Source organism: Phyllostomus hastatus, unplaced genomic scaffold, assembly GCF_019186645.2.
Source record: "Phyllostomus hastatus isolate PE091 unplaced genomic scaffold, TTU_PhHast_1.1 phas_scaffold_78, whole genome shotgun sequence".
Taxonomy (NCBI): Eukaryota; Metazoa; Chordata; class Mammalia; order Chiroptera; family Phyllostomidae; genus Phyllostomus; species Phyllostomus hastatus.
Genome location: NW_025334041.1, coordinates 69,342,035 through 69,357,383, shown reverse-complemented (window position 1 = coordinate 69,357,383; position 15,349 = coordinate 69,342,035). Strand labels below are relative to the sequence as shown.

The window sequence follows — 15,349 nt, the reverse complement described above, 5'->3', positions numbered from 1 at the left end:
AGAACCCATGTCACTGGGTGTGGAGTTGGAAGTGCCAGTGCACCCCGTAGGCTCCCAGGGAGAGAGTGGGGGCTGCAGGTGGTCCAGGTGAGTGCAGGTGTGCAGCCAGGGCTCTGCAGAGTCAGACAACTCCACATTTGTGCCCTGTAGTCACCCCTGCTGGGCTGGCAGCTTGAGGATGAAGCTACTGTAGCCCCTGGTGCAGATTAGCACTGCAAGGGCTTAGAGAACTCCTGTGACAGGTAAAGCATCTATGTTTACTTGAACTTGACTATGGAATCATGTACTATGCAACAAAAGTCCCAATTAGCCTGTCAATTTTCTTTTAGGAAAAGTCTTACAAATGCAGATCTAAGTAATGAAAACCTCTGCAGGGTTCTGATCTGTGTTGAAAACTTTAAACATAAATACATGAAAAACACTGAGGTCACCCTTTCTCGAAAAGGGACTGTGACCATGGAGGCTCTTGGGAGGAGATAGATTCCTACCTTTATCACATCTGTGTGTTCTTCCCACGTGAAGTGAACTACACTGAGGACATTTGAAGGGTGTGTCAAGGACAGAAGAGCTCCTGGGGCTCTCTGGTCTCTGAAAAAAATAAGATTGCTGGGAGAAAAGGGAGCGAGCACACAACACAGCTGTGAAGACATATACAAGGTGACAGATTTATAGAGAACATCCACCTCTCCAGAAACACACCCTTTAGAGAGTGTGCTGCCTTGGTTTAAATTTAGGTTTTACATTTGGATTTACTTGAAGTGGGGGAACAGTCAGTGAAATGCATAGAAACCCTTTCCCTGCACAGAGGTTGTGCTACAATAGCCCTGTGAGTAGAGCCGGCCTGCCACACTACGGGGTGCTAGACCCTCACTGGCCCTCAGAAAAGAAGACAGGCCAGGTGTGCTCCGACATAAACCATGAAGTTGAATTTACCCACAGTGTTTTTTCTGAGGACCAAGAACTACCGTATATGTCAGAAACCTCAAAATTCCAAGATAATGTTATTTTTAGCACAATATAAAAAATATTACAAATGGTCTGGTCACTTATAAGAACATGAAGGTGACAACTGATTTTCCCTGAGCTCCTTCCCAACGTGCACCATGTGGCAGGGTATGCCTTCCCCTCTGCTCTGACCTCACTTCCTCACTTTCTTATAGCTCCAGCCACCACCTCCCGCCCCCGCCGACCCCTCCCAGACACGGAAGCTGCTACCTCCTTCCCAGGCTCCAGGCAGCACCAGCACGGGGTCTCCAACTTTCTCAGACCTACACGATGGACAATGCAGGGACAGCCCATGGCACAGTGGCCCCCAACCTCCCGGTAGTCAGCCAGCAGAGGCTCCCAACCCCCGGATGTCCTGGAGGGTCTAGCAGTAATGTGGAAAGGCACCCAAGGGAACCAAGAGCCTGAAGCAGGAGCCTCTGTGAAGACTAAGGACTATCAGAGGAAGAACGGACCAAAAGTCTGGGAAAAGGCCTGGACTACCAAGGAGGAGGAACCTGAAGGGAAATGTCACAGGTGGGCACAGGTGGGCACAGGTAACCAGGTTCTTAGTAATCGGGACAGAGAACTGAACCGAACACCCAGAGTTCATAGAAGAGAACATGGGAGCAGGCCAACTCCAAGCAGAGATTAACCTCATGGGCTGGAGGGACTTTATTCTTTAGGGCGGATCCTTCCTGGCTAGTTTTAGTGGGCTTTTACTGAGTATATACAAGTAGTTGCATTACTTTAAAGCTACTGCGCTTGTGGTTTCCCATGATCCTCCCCGATTGGCCACCAGCGAAGAGGGTCCCACAATGCTACTGAATTGATCCCTGTTTCTCCTGGGGTCCCCCTGTACTAGGTTCACCTTTCCCTAAGCCAGAGAATTATAGCTCTCCATGCTAGAGATTGGTGAAAAAGGAAAGAGTTATCTATTCAAGTTATACAGACTAAAAGTAATGACTTAAAGTCTTTGTCAAAATCCCGAAATCCCTTGAAACACCCACAAACACACACAGTCCTTCCTTCCCCCCTTTGCCCAGTCTGGGGTACCGTATCTCAGGAAAAGAAAGAGAAGTCCGTGGCTTAGGCAGCTCTCAGTTTTTCCTAGTAATTTGTGCTCAGCTGGCAGGCCTTCCTTAGTTCCCAGCTCCATTGGTTGTGTTGCCAGGATCTCCAGCTAAAGCCTCCTGGTGATTCTTCTCATGGCTGTGGGGTAAGGGGGGGAATTCCCCTTTCTGGGAGAGCGATGGCAGCGGCAGCAGCAGTCCCCAGAGGGCTAGTGCGGAGCTTATCGTGTCCTGGCCCCAGGTCCACAGCAGGTGGCTGGGAGGTTGGCCTGAGGCTCAAGAGCCCCAGCGGTGAGAGCATGGGCGCAGCCCGCCAAGATCTGGCGGTGGCTGCGGCGGCAGGACGGTGACCCGGTGCTCCCGAGTCACTTACTGGTGGCCCCTTCTCACGGCCCTGGCTGCAGAGCTGGCTGGGGCTCGGAGCCAGGCGGTAGAGGAGCCACAGGCGGCTGCATCTCGGATGGTGTCTGCACAGCTGCGGGAGTCCCCACTCTGCTAAAGCCGCATGGTTCTCTCTTTAATAGCCGCCAAGTCTGGGTTTTAACCGCCACCCCCCGCCCCGCCCCACCAATCTTCCTCTGCAACCCCATTTCCGACTCCTCCCACACTCAGCTTCACATGCCAGAACTCTCAAAGCCTTCCAGCTTTAGTGGATTGCCATTGTGGGTCTGGGCAGGTGTGGCCCCATGTCATGGAACCAATCATCTCCAAGTTCTCATGCAGGTACAGGCACGGTAACCAGGAGGAGTTGCCTCCTAGGCGCCATAATTAGGGAAAGTTACTTCCATTTCCCTGGCTCAGAGCTTGGCTAGAGCTATTTAACTTATCTATGTAACCAGCCAAAGGCCATAGATATGTTAAAAGACCATGCCAGAGGGTAGCTGCAAGGCTGTTGCTATGGGAAACAGCTCTCAATGGCCCTGCTCCATTTGTCCCTTCCCCCAATCCACACCTGGGGAGTGTGGATTGGGGGAAAGTGTGGACATCCTATATATTTTTTTAATATTTCCTGGACACCTTGAGTTCTGAAGTTCACCACAAATCCCTCTTTTGGGGACCCTTTGGCTGCACCCTCCTACAGAAAGGCAAAAAAAAAAAAAATGACTGGCAGATGGCAAGAAAAAGAAAAAGAAGGGGAGAAACACATGAAAAAAGAGGATAAAACCCGCCTCTCCTAGACAATCAGCATCTGCAGACAGACATGCTTGGAGTCCCTCCCGCAACCTGAAGAGCAGTCTTGTCCGAAGGAGAGATGGTGGGGATTTCCGGCACAGGACTAACAGAGGCTGGAACCAACTGATGGGTCCACCCGAGGCTGATACAAGAGCAGGGATAAAAGTGAGAGGTCATGTGCCAGTGTATGCTGTGGCATTGTAGAAATAGCCCTATTTTCAAAATGAGACGGGAGAGAAGAAAAAGGAGGGATGTGAATGGATGCTGGGGGGAAGAGGGGTGGTCCCAGGGAGCCATCCAAGCTGGAAGCAAGACGGTGAAAGCTGAGGCAAAAAAAGAGAGTCTTGAGATGGGGGTCCTATGACAATATTAGTGTTAAATATATTTTAAAAACATGAGCCATCCTAACTGCATAGAGTAATGAATTCAACAAATGTTTAAAAAGCAAAGAAAACAGAATAAAAGACACAGTAAATATAAAAATAAAAATACACTAATAGCATATAAAAACTGAGATTTAGACTGACTCACAAAGCAAAACCCAGCTCTATGTGGTTTATAAGAGAGTATCCTTAAATCATTCAAAGGCACTAAAAAAGGGGGGCGGGGGAGGAACACAAAGACGCTTCAAATAGAAGGAGGGATTGTGATCTTGATACCGTTCAGGCTCAGAGTCCTTCGGAGAGACGGGAAAGGATGCTGGGGGAGGGCGGGGCGGGGGGGGGCGGGGGGGGAGCACCGCCCAGGCAGGTCCACTGCAGCTTGATTTGCTCACTTGTATATAAATTTGACAGATACAGGGGCTGGGACACGCCCATCACCATAAACTATCAAGTCAGGGGTTTCTACACAAAGGATAGAAAATGGCCTGAGATTAGACAGAACCAAGAGAAGTTCTGTGGGATGAACCCAATGGTTTCCTGCTAAGGCCTGGCCTCTATGTCTCAGAGTTGCCACAAGTTCATGTCTTCACACAGATGTCAGCATCCTCCAGAAAACAATGATCTCTCTGAGTGCATGAGTGTGTAACTGTACTACATCTTTAGTTATGTTCATCTACGGAGGCATTTATGAGCATTTCTATCTGTGCAAGTAGCAAAGATAGATGTGGGGAATTACTAAGTTAGGACCCATACTATGACAGACTAGCACCTGACTCTCCCCGCCTTCGAGGACAAGTAGAAGAGTGGCCACACAAGGTGGAGCAACGTGACTTCTTCTTGCCAACAGGCTGTGACTGGAAGTGACATGGCCACTTCTGTGCCAAAACACTTGAGAGTCGAGGTTGTTTCCCCAGCTCTTCCCTTGCCACAGTTCTGTGTAGGCTGGGATGGTGAGAGCTACACTCAAGAAGTTCTGAGAACACATAAGTAGCTGAAATTGATTCTGATGACTCCAGCATGCTTGCCCAAGAGCACACTGCCCAGAATATCCTCTTTGCTCCCTGCAGACTAATCACTTGGCCCAACAAAGACAATGCTGTCTCCAGAGTGTTTGCAATCTTTTACTGTGCTCCTTCTTATTAGCCTGATTTTTGCTTTTGTTGACAACATTCTAATGACCACTCTCCCTCATCTATGAAAGTTCCTGTGTGTGCAAGTTACTGGCTCTAAAGTCATTCTTCAGAGAAAGCACTCAAGTCATAAACAATTCAGAGTGAAAACACAGTAATAATTGTCAAGATTCTGAGTTCTTTAAATCTAGAGTGAAATGGAATAGCTATAATCTACCATTTTAACTTTTTCTATTGTTTGTTAGAGAAGGAAAACTACTTAGGTGTGAAGGGAAGCACATTTCACCCTCCTGGCCAGCTGCCTCTCAGCCATGCTTCCCGTGCAGGAGCAAGTCCTTTGGGCAGGTGAACCAATGGAACTACAGAAGCAGCCCTGGCTGGTATAGCTCAGAGGGCTGAGTGCCAGCCTTCGAATCAAAGGGTCGCCGGTTTGATTCCTAGTCAGGGAACTTGTGCTGGTTTCTGGCTTGGTCTCAGGTTGGGGAGCACATGAGAGGCAACCACACAATGATGTTTCTCTCCCTCTCTTTCTCCCTCCCTCTCTCTAAAAATAAATAAAATCTTTAAAAAAAAATCAGCAGAGAAGCAGAATGGCACTGCCTGCCTCTGGGTGCATGTCTGCGAAATCCACCCCTGCTACAAAAGCAAAGGCCACATGGATTTTTGCCAAAATCTCTATGGAAAGATTTATATTGGCTCTAATTTTTACTTTTAAATGTAAATACCACAATTCAGGATGTGAACAAGTGAAATGACTACAGCTTCTACCAGTTGACAGTGCAGGGGCCATTTGGAAAGCACAGTACGCATGTCACAGGCTGGCGGCAGGGAGCTTTCCTCCTGTACTGCACACCTGGAGCTGGAGGCGCCTTCATGAGCTCTGTTCTTCATCATCTAGTCCAGAGACCCTGACACAGGTGTACATTCTCTACATTTCAGGTGGAAACAGGTAATTTCTGAAGCCCTGTCTGCAGTGGAAATTTCCTATTTTCTCTAGAACAGGCTTCACGTCAGGTAATTCTTTCTTAGGATGCCAACCTCCCATTCGAGATGATCGGTCAGACTCTGAAGATACTTGGCACTGGCACTGCAAGTACAAACTACTTTCAAACAAGGCAACTGTGATATCTCAGAAAATGCTGAGGCTTTTTGTTGACGTAGAAAATTTTAAGAGCTTCTTTTAAAACTCTGCATTTTTTAGTATAAAGTCAGCTTCACTTAAACCACCACAGATGAAAGACTTTAAAAAATCCTTGTCCACCCCAGCCCCCACCGCCCTACTCTCTGGAATCCCAAACTAAATCATCAAGAGTTCTGAAAACAAACCAAAAAAACTTTATTTAGAAAAGTAAACTTTAACTCACTTTTATAGATCATGTGTTAACGCTGACAGCAACAGTCTGCAATATTTAAAACACTCAGGTTTTAAAATACATTGAAGTCTGCGCAGCTCACTTCCCCCTAAGTATATTATAAAACTTACAAATGTCTGTTTAGCTCTGTTGTTTGGTCACGTTTTTATGTGCTCACATTTCAGGGCAGGTTTTTCACCAGACATGATCACATAACCATTGGCTGTGGGTTTCCAAGAAGCAAAGGAGCTAATCTCAGCAAAGCTCGCACCGGCATTTTCAGCTGTTTAAATTTGAAGAGGAGTTCAGCAAAGCTTGTGCTCCCTAAAGAAATGCAAACAGTGGGAACAGTCATGACTACACAGATTCAGCCCCACACCCTCTTTAAAGGAAACTTCAGCCACAATCAGGTTAAAGATGGCATTCTTTCCCTTTAAAAACAATGACCCAAACAGAAAATTTAAATTATGAATTTCCCTAATGCACTGTAAAATATAATTTGATATAAAAATTTAAATTCACCCAATCTATATTTCAAAAGTGACCTATAACTATATGTGAAACTATTCTTAATTATATATATTTAAATACAATTAATAAAAAAATAAAAATAACTTTAATAAAAATCAATTAAGAGAATAGTATTATAAACATTTAGTTTATTAGTATATATAGGTGTTTGGGCTCTGTGAAGAATCTTCCATCCTTTTGTGAATGTAAATAAAAGTTTATATGTGTATAAAGTTTAGAGAGTTTTTTCCAGAAAAGATTCCAAAAAGTAACACCCACACGTGAAGACAAAAAAAAACCTAGAGAAAATAACTCATTAGAAATGTATCCTACTAAGGAACTAAAAAACAAGTGCTAACCCCATGCACTGAAAAGAAAACAGAGGTAGGTCTGCATACCTTCCAGTCCCACCGAGGGCAGGTGCTGCAGGGCCGGCACGGAGTGGTAGACGAGGAAGCAGGCCAGCATGCCCAGCTGAGCCTCGTCACAGGGCTGCCCGCTGAGATAGGCGTGCACGCACACATCGCCCCCAGCTGTAGGAGAAACCCAGGAATTACACACATACCATATACTGGGCAGGTACTATGCTGGGCATTAAGGCTATTTTGGTCAACTTGACAGAGTGCCTGTCACTGCAGAGTTTACAGTCATAGGGGGCAGAGAGAGATCACACAAGCAAATGAATAACAGCGCCCTGTGATGAGTGCTGTGAAGTACGCTGGCTCACTGTGGGGGTCTCCCCTAATACCCACTGTACCACCCTCCCCTCCTCTGTGTAACACTGGAAGGGACTGACTTCAGCCAGACAGGATTCTGGATAATCTTGGCCAGAGGTTCTCAAACTTGAACCTGATGAGCTGATTAAAACAATCCCATAATTTCTTAAATGGGGCCAGAAAACTTGCATTTCTAACAAGTTCCCAGGAGAGGCTGCTGCCACTGCTGCTCCAGGGACCACCCTTACAGAACCAGTGATCTGGGGCATCAGGCAATCCTATTCTGACAGTGATGGGCTCCGGGCTGGGCAAACCTGAGCCCCATCAGTGAAGGACATTCTCTGCCATGGGACTGACTGAGGAACGTGCAGGAGTTCCAGCTGAAGTCCAAGATGTGAGATTCTGGGCAACTCATTTGCTGGAAGCTCTGGCGGGGTGGCAGTGTCCTAATTCGCATGCCATAGCTCAAAAAAGCCATTCTGTTCTTCCTCTGGGCAAAATGCCAAGCTTGAGGTAGGAGACTGTTACAGTTACTAATCCAAGTTCTCGCTTCAAGAAATTGGAAAAAGGGAAGCTTGCTTTTGGTTTATTTTTCTAGATTCTTGAGGCAAGAACTTAGATTACTGATTTGAGACTGTTCCTCTTTCATATTGTAAGCATTTGGCACTATAAATTTTCCTCTCAACACAACTCCTACTACCAGATTTCAGAAGTTACTCTGAACCTAACAGGGGACTCAAGAGTTGGAAAATTTTAGTTTAAGGTAGATAGTTAATAAGCCTAATAGGTAATGCACATGTTAAAGCTATTGTTTCAGGAAATGCAGATGCGGCCCATCCTGGCCCCCAGAGAGACTGCCGATCTCCTGGGGCACTGCTAAAGATTACGCGCTAGGGAAAAGGTGGAGGCATCCGGGCCACTGTGTCCCAGGGAAGAGATAATGAGAGCCCGCCCACCCAGGGAACAGCTAACCACCAGGGCAAGAATGCTGCAGTTTGTTTGTTTTTTTAATCTAATTTTCCCTGAATTTCAAAACCCCTCACTGTACTTTGTCTTCTATTACAGAAAGGCTGGCTTGGAAGGAAATGTAAGATGGTCCTTAGGGGCCGAACCCGCCTTCTTCTCAGACCCCCAGCCATCTGAGTAAAGCTCCCATACAGGTTCAGTCCCTGTCTCTGTTTATTGGGTCCAGCATGTGACAGGCAGCACGAACACCAGCTTTTCTGGTTTCAAACCTGCAGTAATGAAGACAGTGTAGTCCTGGCATAAAGACAGATAGGCGGACTGACCAATGTTACAGAACTGAGTCCCGAAACAGATTCACACCTAAAAAGGCAAGTGATTTTCAACAAAGCCCCAGAGCAGCTCTATTACAAAGGAAAGTCTTTTCCACAAATGGTCTAGAACTGGACATCTGTATTAAAACAAAGAAACAACCTCAACCCCAACCTCATACTACTTAAAAAGTATCTTGAGATGAATCACAGACCTACATATAAAAGATAAAAACTGTAAAGCTTTTAATAGAAAACTTTGAAAAACTTTTATGACCTGCTATAGCAGGTCAGATTTCCAGGACCACACTCAAAAAGCAATAACCATAAAATAAATTGATAAATTAAACCTCATCAAAACTTAAAACTTCTGTTCATCAAAAATCACCCTAAAGAGCCCTGGCTGGCGTAGCTCAGTGGATTGAGTGCAGGCTGCGAACCAAAGTGTCGCAGGTTCGATTCCCAGTCAGGGCATATGCCTGGGTTGGAGGCCATGGCCTCCAGCAACCGCACATTGATGTTTCTCTCTCTCTCTCTCTTTCTCCCTCCCTTCCCTCTCTAAAAATAAATAAATAAAATCTAAAAAAATAAATAAAAATAAAAATAGCACAATATTTAAAAAATATATCTTTAAAAAAAAATCACCCTAAAGAAAACACACAGGCAACCCTGGCTAGTGTAACCTGGTTGGTTGGATGTTGTCCCGCAAACCTCAAGGTCTCCAGTTTGATTCCCAGGTCAGGGGACACATCCAGGATGCAGGTTTGGTCCCTGATCTGGGCATGTACTAGAAGCAACCATCTATGTTTCTCTCTCACATAAATGTTTCTCTCCTTAGCTTTCATCCTCCCCTCTAAAAACTAAATAAAATTATTTTAAAAATAATCAAAAAGTACACGAAAATACCTGCAAACCATCTCACAAAAAACTGGTACCCAGAATTTTTAGAAGCTCCTACAACGCAATAATCAAGACAGCCAATTTAAAATTGGTAAAGGTTAAACATTTCACAAAGAGCATATGAATAATAAAAAAAGAGGCACACTAACACCCTGAGTTGCCAAGGAAATGTAAATTAAAACTAAATGAAATACCACTACACACTCACCAGCCTGTCTACAATCAAACAAACTGACAATGCCAAAAACACTGCTGTAGGCCACTGTGGTGGGGACAGAAAGTAGCACAGTGTGAAAACAGCAGAATGTGGCCATGGGTGCAGGTATTGACGACAGAAGGGTGGCAGGGTGCTGGTGACAGCGGAGACTGGTGATGGGGCTTACTAAACTATTCTGCTTCCTTTGTGTTATGCTTTAAATTTTCTATAATATTTAAAAATTAAGAAAACTTCCTTAAGTTCTTAACTTAAAACCCATTTTCTCTGCTCAAGATTGAAGTCTAACTGAGGAGAAACACACCCAGAACATCTTGACAATATGATAAATCCAATGCATTTTGGGATGAAGAGTCATCCCAAATGGTCTGGATTATTACCGAGTGACCCTAATAGTCCACATACAAATTTGTGATTTGAAGGCACAAACATGAATGACATTTCCACACTGATACATACATAGGTTCTACATCTTACTGAACTGATTGTTCTCCATCCTGTGGAAGAACAGGGGCCACCTGAGAAATCTGGCGAGCTCAGGGGAGGCCTGTGTGGCAGCCTTACAGACTCAGACCTAAAGTAACCATGTGGGATGGTCTGAACTGAAAACTTTCTGAAAGGAGTTCGCGGTGGGCAGTCCTGTCCTAGGCGGGTGCTTTTCCCTATCAAAGGCCAGTCTTTAACTGAGCCCGTCTGGTGTCTTTTCAAATCCATAACAACACACCTTTGGAAGGTCAAATGTTTTTTTTTTCCAGACCCCTCAAAGCACGGGCGCCACACCAGGGAGAGACCACAGACCCCCTCGTTGTCGTCGTCGTGTGAATCATTGATAACTGTCCTGTACCCCCTGTGTAAAAGTGTCCATCATTTTACTTTCTATCTAATCCCAGAGGTTTCCCCACTTGGCTTTCTCCTGCCTCCCTAATCTATCACCAATGGATTTCTTTTAACCCTCTTAAACTTCCTCTTTTGACTGTGATGTATATAAAATAAAGCACTAAATTCCCATTCTCCAGATCATTTTCTCGATCTGTTGAAATTTTGCTTCCTGGCAACTGTCGTCAGTTTGGCTCAAACTCAATTCTCTACAGGTTTGAATGTTTCTTATGACGACAATCCCAAAGTTAACAGCTAGTTCTTCTGAGAGCGGAGACTACAGATTTAAGAGTTTTAAAAAGTGGTGGGTTCCTTGCTATAAAATGAACACCCATTTTTGGCAGTAAGGGTGTCAGTCAAATTTGGTGGGGGCTCAGAGCAATGCTGTAGCCATCGAGTGCCCCAAAGAGCAATAGGGAGAAAGCAGTTCAGTGCTGTTTTAGAGAATGCTCTAGTCACTGCCGAAGTTTCACTGCATTCTATGAATCTGCAAATCAGAGATTTAAGGGCTTATTTCTTAACAATAGCAAAGGTCTGCTGTAGGTGATCAAGTGCTAAATTGAACAGAAACAAAACAAGAAAATCTATTAAATATTTTCCCCAAAATGAGAACAAAAATAATTACACTGAAAACAATTTTTAAGCTGAATGAGCTTTTTGAATCCCAAGAGGAAATGACAGATGGGACCTAGGTGTCAGTACTCCCATGGATAGAAAGCCACTGTTACATGAGGCCCCAGGTCCCATAGACTCAGAGCTGGTAAAACAAGTATTTGCTCAATAAGCACAGGACAGGGGGTGGGGGGCACAGGAGATAGAGAAGAGGGAAGAAGACAGCTGCTGGCCTCAGAGAGGTGACACACCACTCAGAAACAGAAGACAGAGGCCAGTAAGGATACATGATCTGATCCCAGAAAAGGTCAAACAGGTTCTTAAGTGCCAAGTGGTATTTAAAATGCTATGTATATTCTCTCCATGGTTTACAAGGTAGAGTTACATTTGTAGAGAAGTTGACATAGATAACCAGTCTAATTCAACTAACTTGAAACATTAAATCCACAGGCATTGTGGTTTATGCCCAGATTTGTCTTGCTTTCTAACAAGAACATGTTGCAGTAGAAAAGCTGAGTCACAGCATTATCTTAAAAGCACAAGGGGCACAGGCTCTTGTTACCTTGTAGCCACTGATCCAGGGTGTTATCAATTGAGCATTTTACAACAGGGAGAAACTCAGAGTTCATAAAGAGTCCCCGCTTTGGGTAGTTCTGCATCCGCTCCTGATGGCTTCTGGAGCTGAAAAACTCTAACACCAACTTAATCTGCCAAAGTTCAGATGTCTCAGACATTTCTCTTCTTCCCAGTCTTCTCACAGCCTTGAGGAGAGAAAAGGAGAGCTCTTGGGTAAAAGCCACAAGGGCAAATGAGGTCACTCTTGGTTCAACGGCTCTGAAAAAAATGAAAACCCAACAGGTCTACAGCCAGTCACCTCTGGGAACTGCAGGGCAGGGATCATGAAATGGTGGGAGTGAGGCCAGGGATCAGAGCATCAGAAGACTAAGGCACTACTCCTGACAACACGGCTCCTGGGACCCAGATGTAAAGCCACCATAGTGGCAACCACACAGGGTATTCTTCCACAGACACCTGCTTGTGACAGCAGCAGGGTGAAGGTTCCAGTGTAGAAGGAAAAGACACTCCCAGCCTGCAGCAGGGTCGGCTGTTGCGAGGAGAGGCGCTGTGGAAAGCAGTGCCAGTGCGAACGTCACACACTGACACTTTCCAATCAATACTGTCGCACACTAGACAGCGCTGGCATTTTGGGCCGATGTGATTATACTGGACATTGCCTTTTAGTTAGAATGTTACCTAGCATGCTGCGATTTTCAGGTCTAGGGGATTGTCCCCTGACTAAATGTATTTCCCACTCAGCTTTTCAATAGGGATAACTCTGCCATTAGATAATTTTGTTTTAGCTACTGAGTCCCAAATGCTTATCTGGGAACTCTCTGTACCATATTCACCTGAAGAGCTGTTTAAACTATAGACCCTAGACCTCATCCCAGAAATTCTGATCCAGTAGCTACAGAATGAGCTTCAAGAATCTGTATTTTCAAGATTTCCCAGATAAATTTTAGTTGAGTTAGAAAACTAATGGCTTAGCTTAACTCAAATTTGAATCTGAAAGCTATACTATCAAAAAGCCTCACGTGTCACTAATAACCCAGAGTGAATAAAGTGACCTGATCCTTTAGGAAAGCTGTCAAGCACCATTTCCTGCATTGCTAGATTCTTTTAAAACAGCAACAACACACACATGAAAGTTAAAAGTTAATTCCAGCTCCCTAACCTACAGAATGATCCTGTAACCTCTTGCAAGCTTCACCACACAGGTGCGCACGTGACTGCCATCAGCAGGACGCAGTGTGTCTACCCTGCTCATCTGCAGTCTCCTCCACAGACAGGTTCTCAGGAGGGAGGCCAGAGGCCACACAAAGGAAGAAAGGGAAGGAATGTCCTCTCCCTGGTTAAGGAGAATGGGGACCCCAGAGTCAGGCAGCCCATGAAGGGCACTGCTGTCATCACCAATGCTTAGCTTTTTCGATATGCATAGCGCTTTCCACTTTGATGAAGCTTCCTTTTTAGAATGTCTAAATGCAGATGAGAAACCTAAAAGATGAACACTTGGGAACCTGACCTTACTGTTCAGGATAAGTCTCATCAGAACTGAAACAGGTTTCTGAACCACACCTGATCCATTGCTATGTACGCAGGCAACATCTCCGGGGTCTCCTGAGTAACGCACTCGTAGAGTACTGAAGAAAAGAGATCCAGAATTTCCTGTTTCTGTGAAAAACCAAAAGTTGTTTGTAGCACATCAATGTACATTCCAAAATCAATTCAAGAAACAATTGTATAACAACTATATGACCCATTCTTAAGCTCTGCCATGACTGACAGAAAAGGGTAAAACAAGTGGCTCTTTATAAAATCACAGCACATGCAAATGAAACATAAATAAAATGCAACCAAAATTAAGCCCCAAGGGACAGTTAAGGATGTAAGTGCCATGGAGGAGAAAACTGGATCAAGCGTTGGGTGGTGCTGGCAAGGGCAGGGTCCAGAAAGGGGACCCTGTACCCAAAGATGTAGCAGCCACACTGAGGAGAACAAGTTCGGGGAAGGCAGCAAAGCCACAACCAACTGGGGTCAATGGCAGGCACAAGCCTTCATCAGAGACCTGTGGCCTTGGGTGCAGTGTCCAGTCTTTACCAGCTGTGATCTTGGGCATGTGCCATCTCTGAGGGGTAGTTTCCTGAACTGTTAACCCTCAGCGATAAGGCACCTACCCTCAGAGTAAGAACTAAATGAGAATGTTAAAGTACTGAGCAGAGTGCCTAATTCAGGCATCCCTTGTTTTACTGCGTTTCGCCTTACTGCTCTTCACAGGTGTTGTGTTCTTATTAACTAAAGACAAGACCCTCCTCCAACAAAAACACTATGACCCACATCACTGCAAGACCTACGTCACCACAAGACCTGTGTCACCGGGTCTTGGGTCTGAAAGTTATACTATCAGCTCCCAGCCCAACCCACAAAATCTCTGAGGTATGCCTATACACAGTAAAGAGTCAATAAATTAGAAGAGACAAGTTACTCCTCTTTACCCTCTAACCAAGAATGTAAGGTAGTTTCCACTATAACCTTGCGTCTACAAATGAGGAAACTGCCTACTGGAGAGGTTAAAAACATTCGCCAGGCCATACACACTTGCGAGCAACAAGCCACCAATCCCAGATCATCTGACTCCTATATCCAGGCTTTGCCTTCTGCAATGATGGACTGAATCAGTGACCTGGGGAACCCTGAACCCTGAAGAAAGCAGTTTTAGAGCCACAATGTTAAGAAGGGCTATAAAATACAGAGGAAACAAAATTAATAAAATTACATAAAAACAAGAGAAGGGTGGTAAGTAAACATTGCAAACATAAATCAGTATAAGAATGGACATTAGAAAGTTAGTCACCTATTAAAATTACTGTCTTAGAAATTTTAAATTGCTTCTACTCAAGGTAGGAAGTTACTGAATTTAATAGTTTTAGAATATGGAAAAATCTGTATCTGCCATGCAAAAATCACCCAATGTACCTGAGGCATGCCATCAATGTCAACGATAGACAGGAGTACTGCAGATTTTGGGTGGTGCCCACAGGTAGACATATTAACAAATCCTACCCTTGGAGCTCAGCAAACCATACACATACCTGACCCATGTTCACAGTGGGCTTGCAGAAATACTCAGCAAATGACAGAAGTGCTGGATCAGAAGTGAATGCTGAAATTGTTTCAGGCTAAAAAAATAAACAAACAACAACAAATATAAGTACGGTATAAGGATTATTGTCTTTATGCTTCAAATGGTAATGTATGCAATTGTAAGAAATCTACCCCATTTTCTTCACACAACAATCCCACAAAACCCAAGGTGGAACAAACTTGCTAGAGCTTCATCAACCTGCTCTCAGAAGTTTTAGAAGCTTTTTGCACAAGCTAACATGAACTACTATCAAAAAGCCAATAATAGGTCTTTTTTTACATAACTCACCCCCCAAAAAAGCTTTCCTCCTCACTCACTGACTAACTGAAAAGCAAACTAGATTGTTACTGGAAAGGTATGGAAACAAGAATGCCAAATAAACCACTGGAAAAAAACTACAAATACTGGCTGACACCACTCACGTGAGACACCTGTCATCAAAACCACAG

The 15,349-nt window shown here is 44.7% G+C and overlaps 1 protein-coding gene across 4 annotated transcripts in view; it reads right to left on the bottom strand.

Moving 5' to 3' along the window:
• Positions 1-6,058: 6,058 nt before the first annotated feature.
• The window catches only part of ANAPC1 (anaphase promoting complex subunit 1), a 95,412-nt gene continuing 86,121 nt past the window's right edge, over positions 6,059-15,349 (bottom strand). For all 4 annotated transcript variants that reach the window (XM_045827710.1, XM_045827709.1, XM_045827713.1 and 1 more), the window contains exons 44-48: positions 14,848-14,934; positions 13,334-13,429; positions 11,760-11,958; positions 7,004-7,138; positions 6,059-6,419 (exon numbers count right to left, since the gene is read on the bottom strand). In XM_045827710.1, the coding sequence (XP_045683666.1) occupies positions 6,304-6,419; positions 7,004-7,138; positions 11,760-11,958; positions 13,334-13,429; positions 14,848-14,934 (633 nt within the window). In that variant the 3' untranslated portion in view covers positions 6,059-6,303. The remainder of the gene's footprint in view (positions 6,420-7,003; positions 7,139-11,759; positions 11,959-13,333; positions 13,430-14,847; positions 14,935-15,349) is intronic.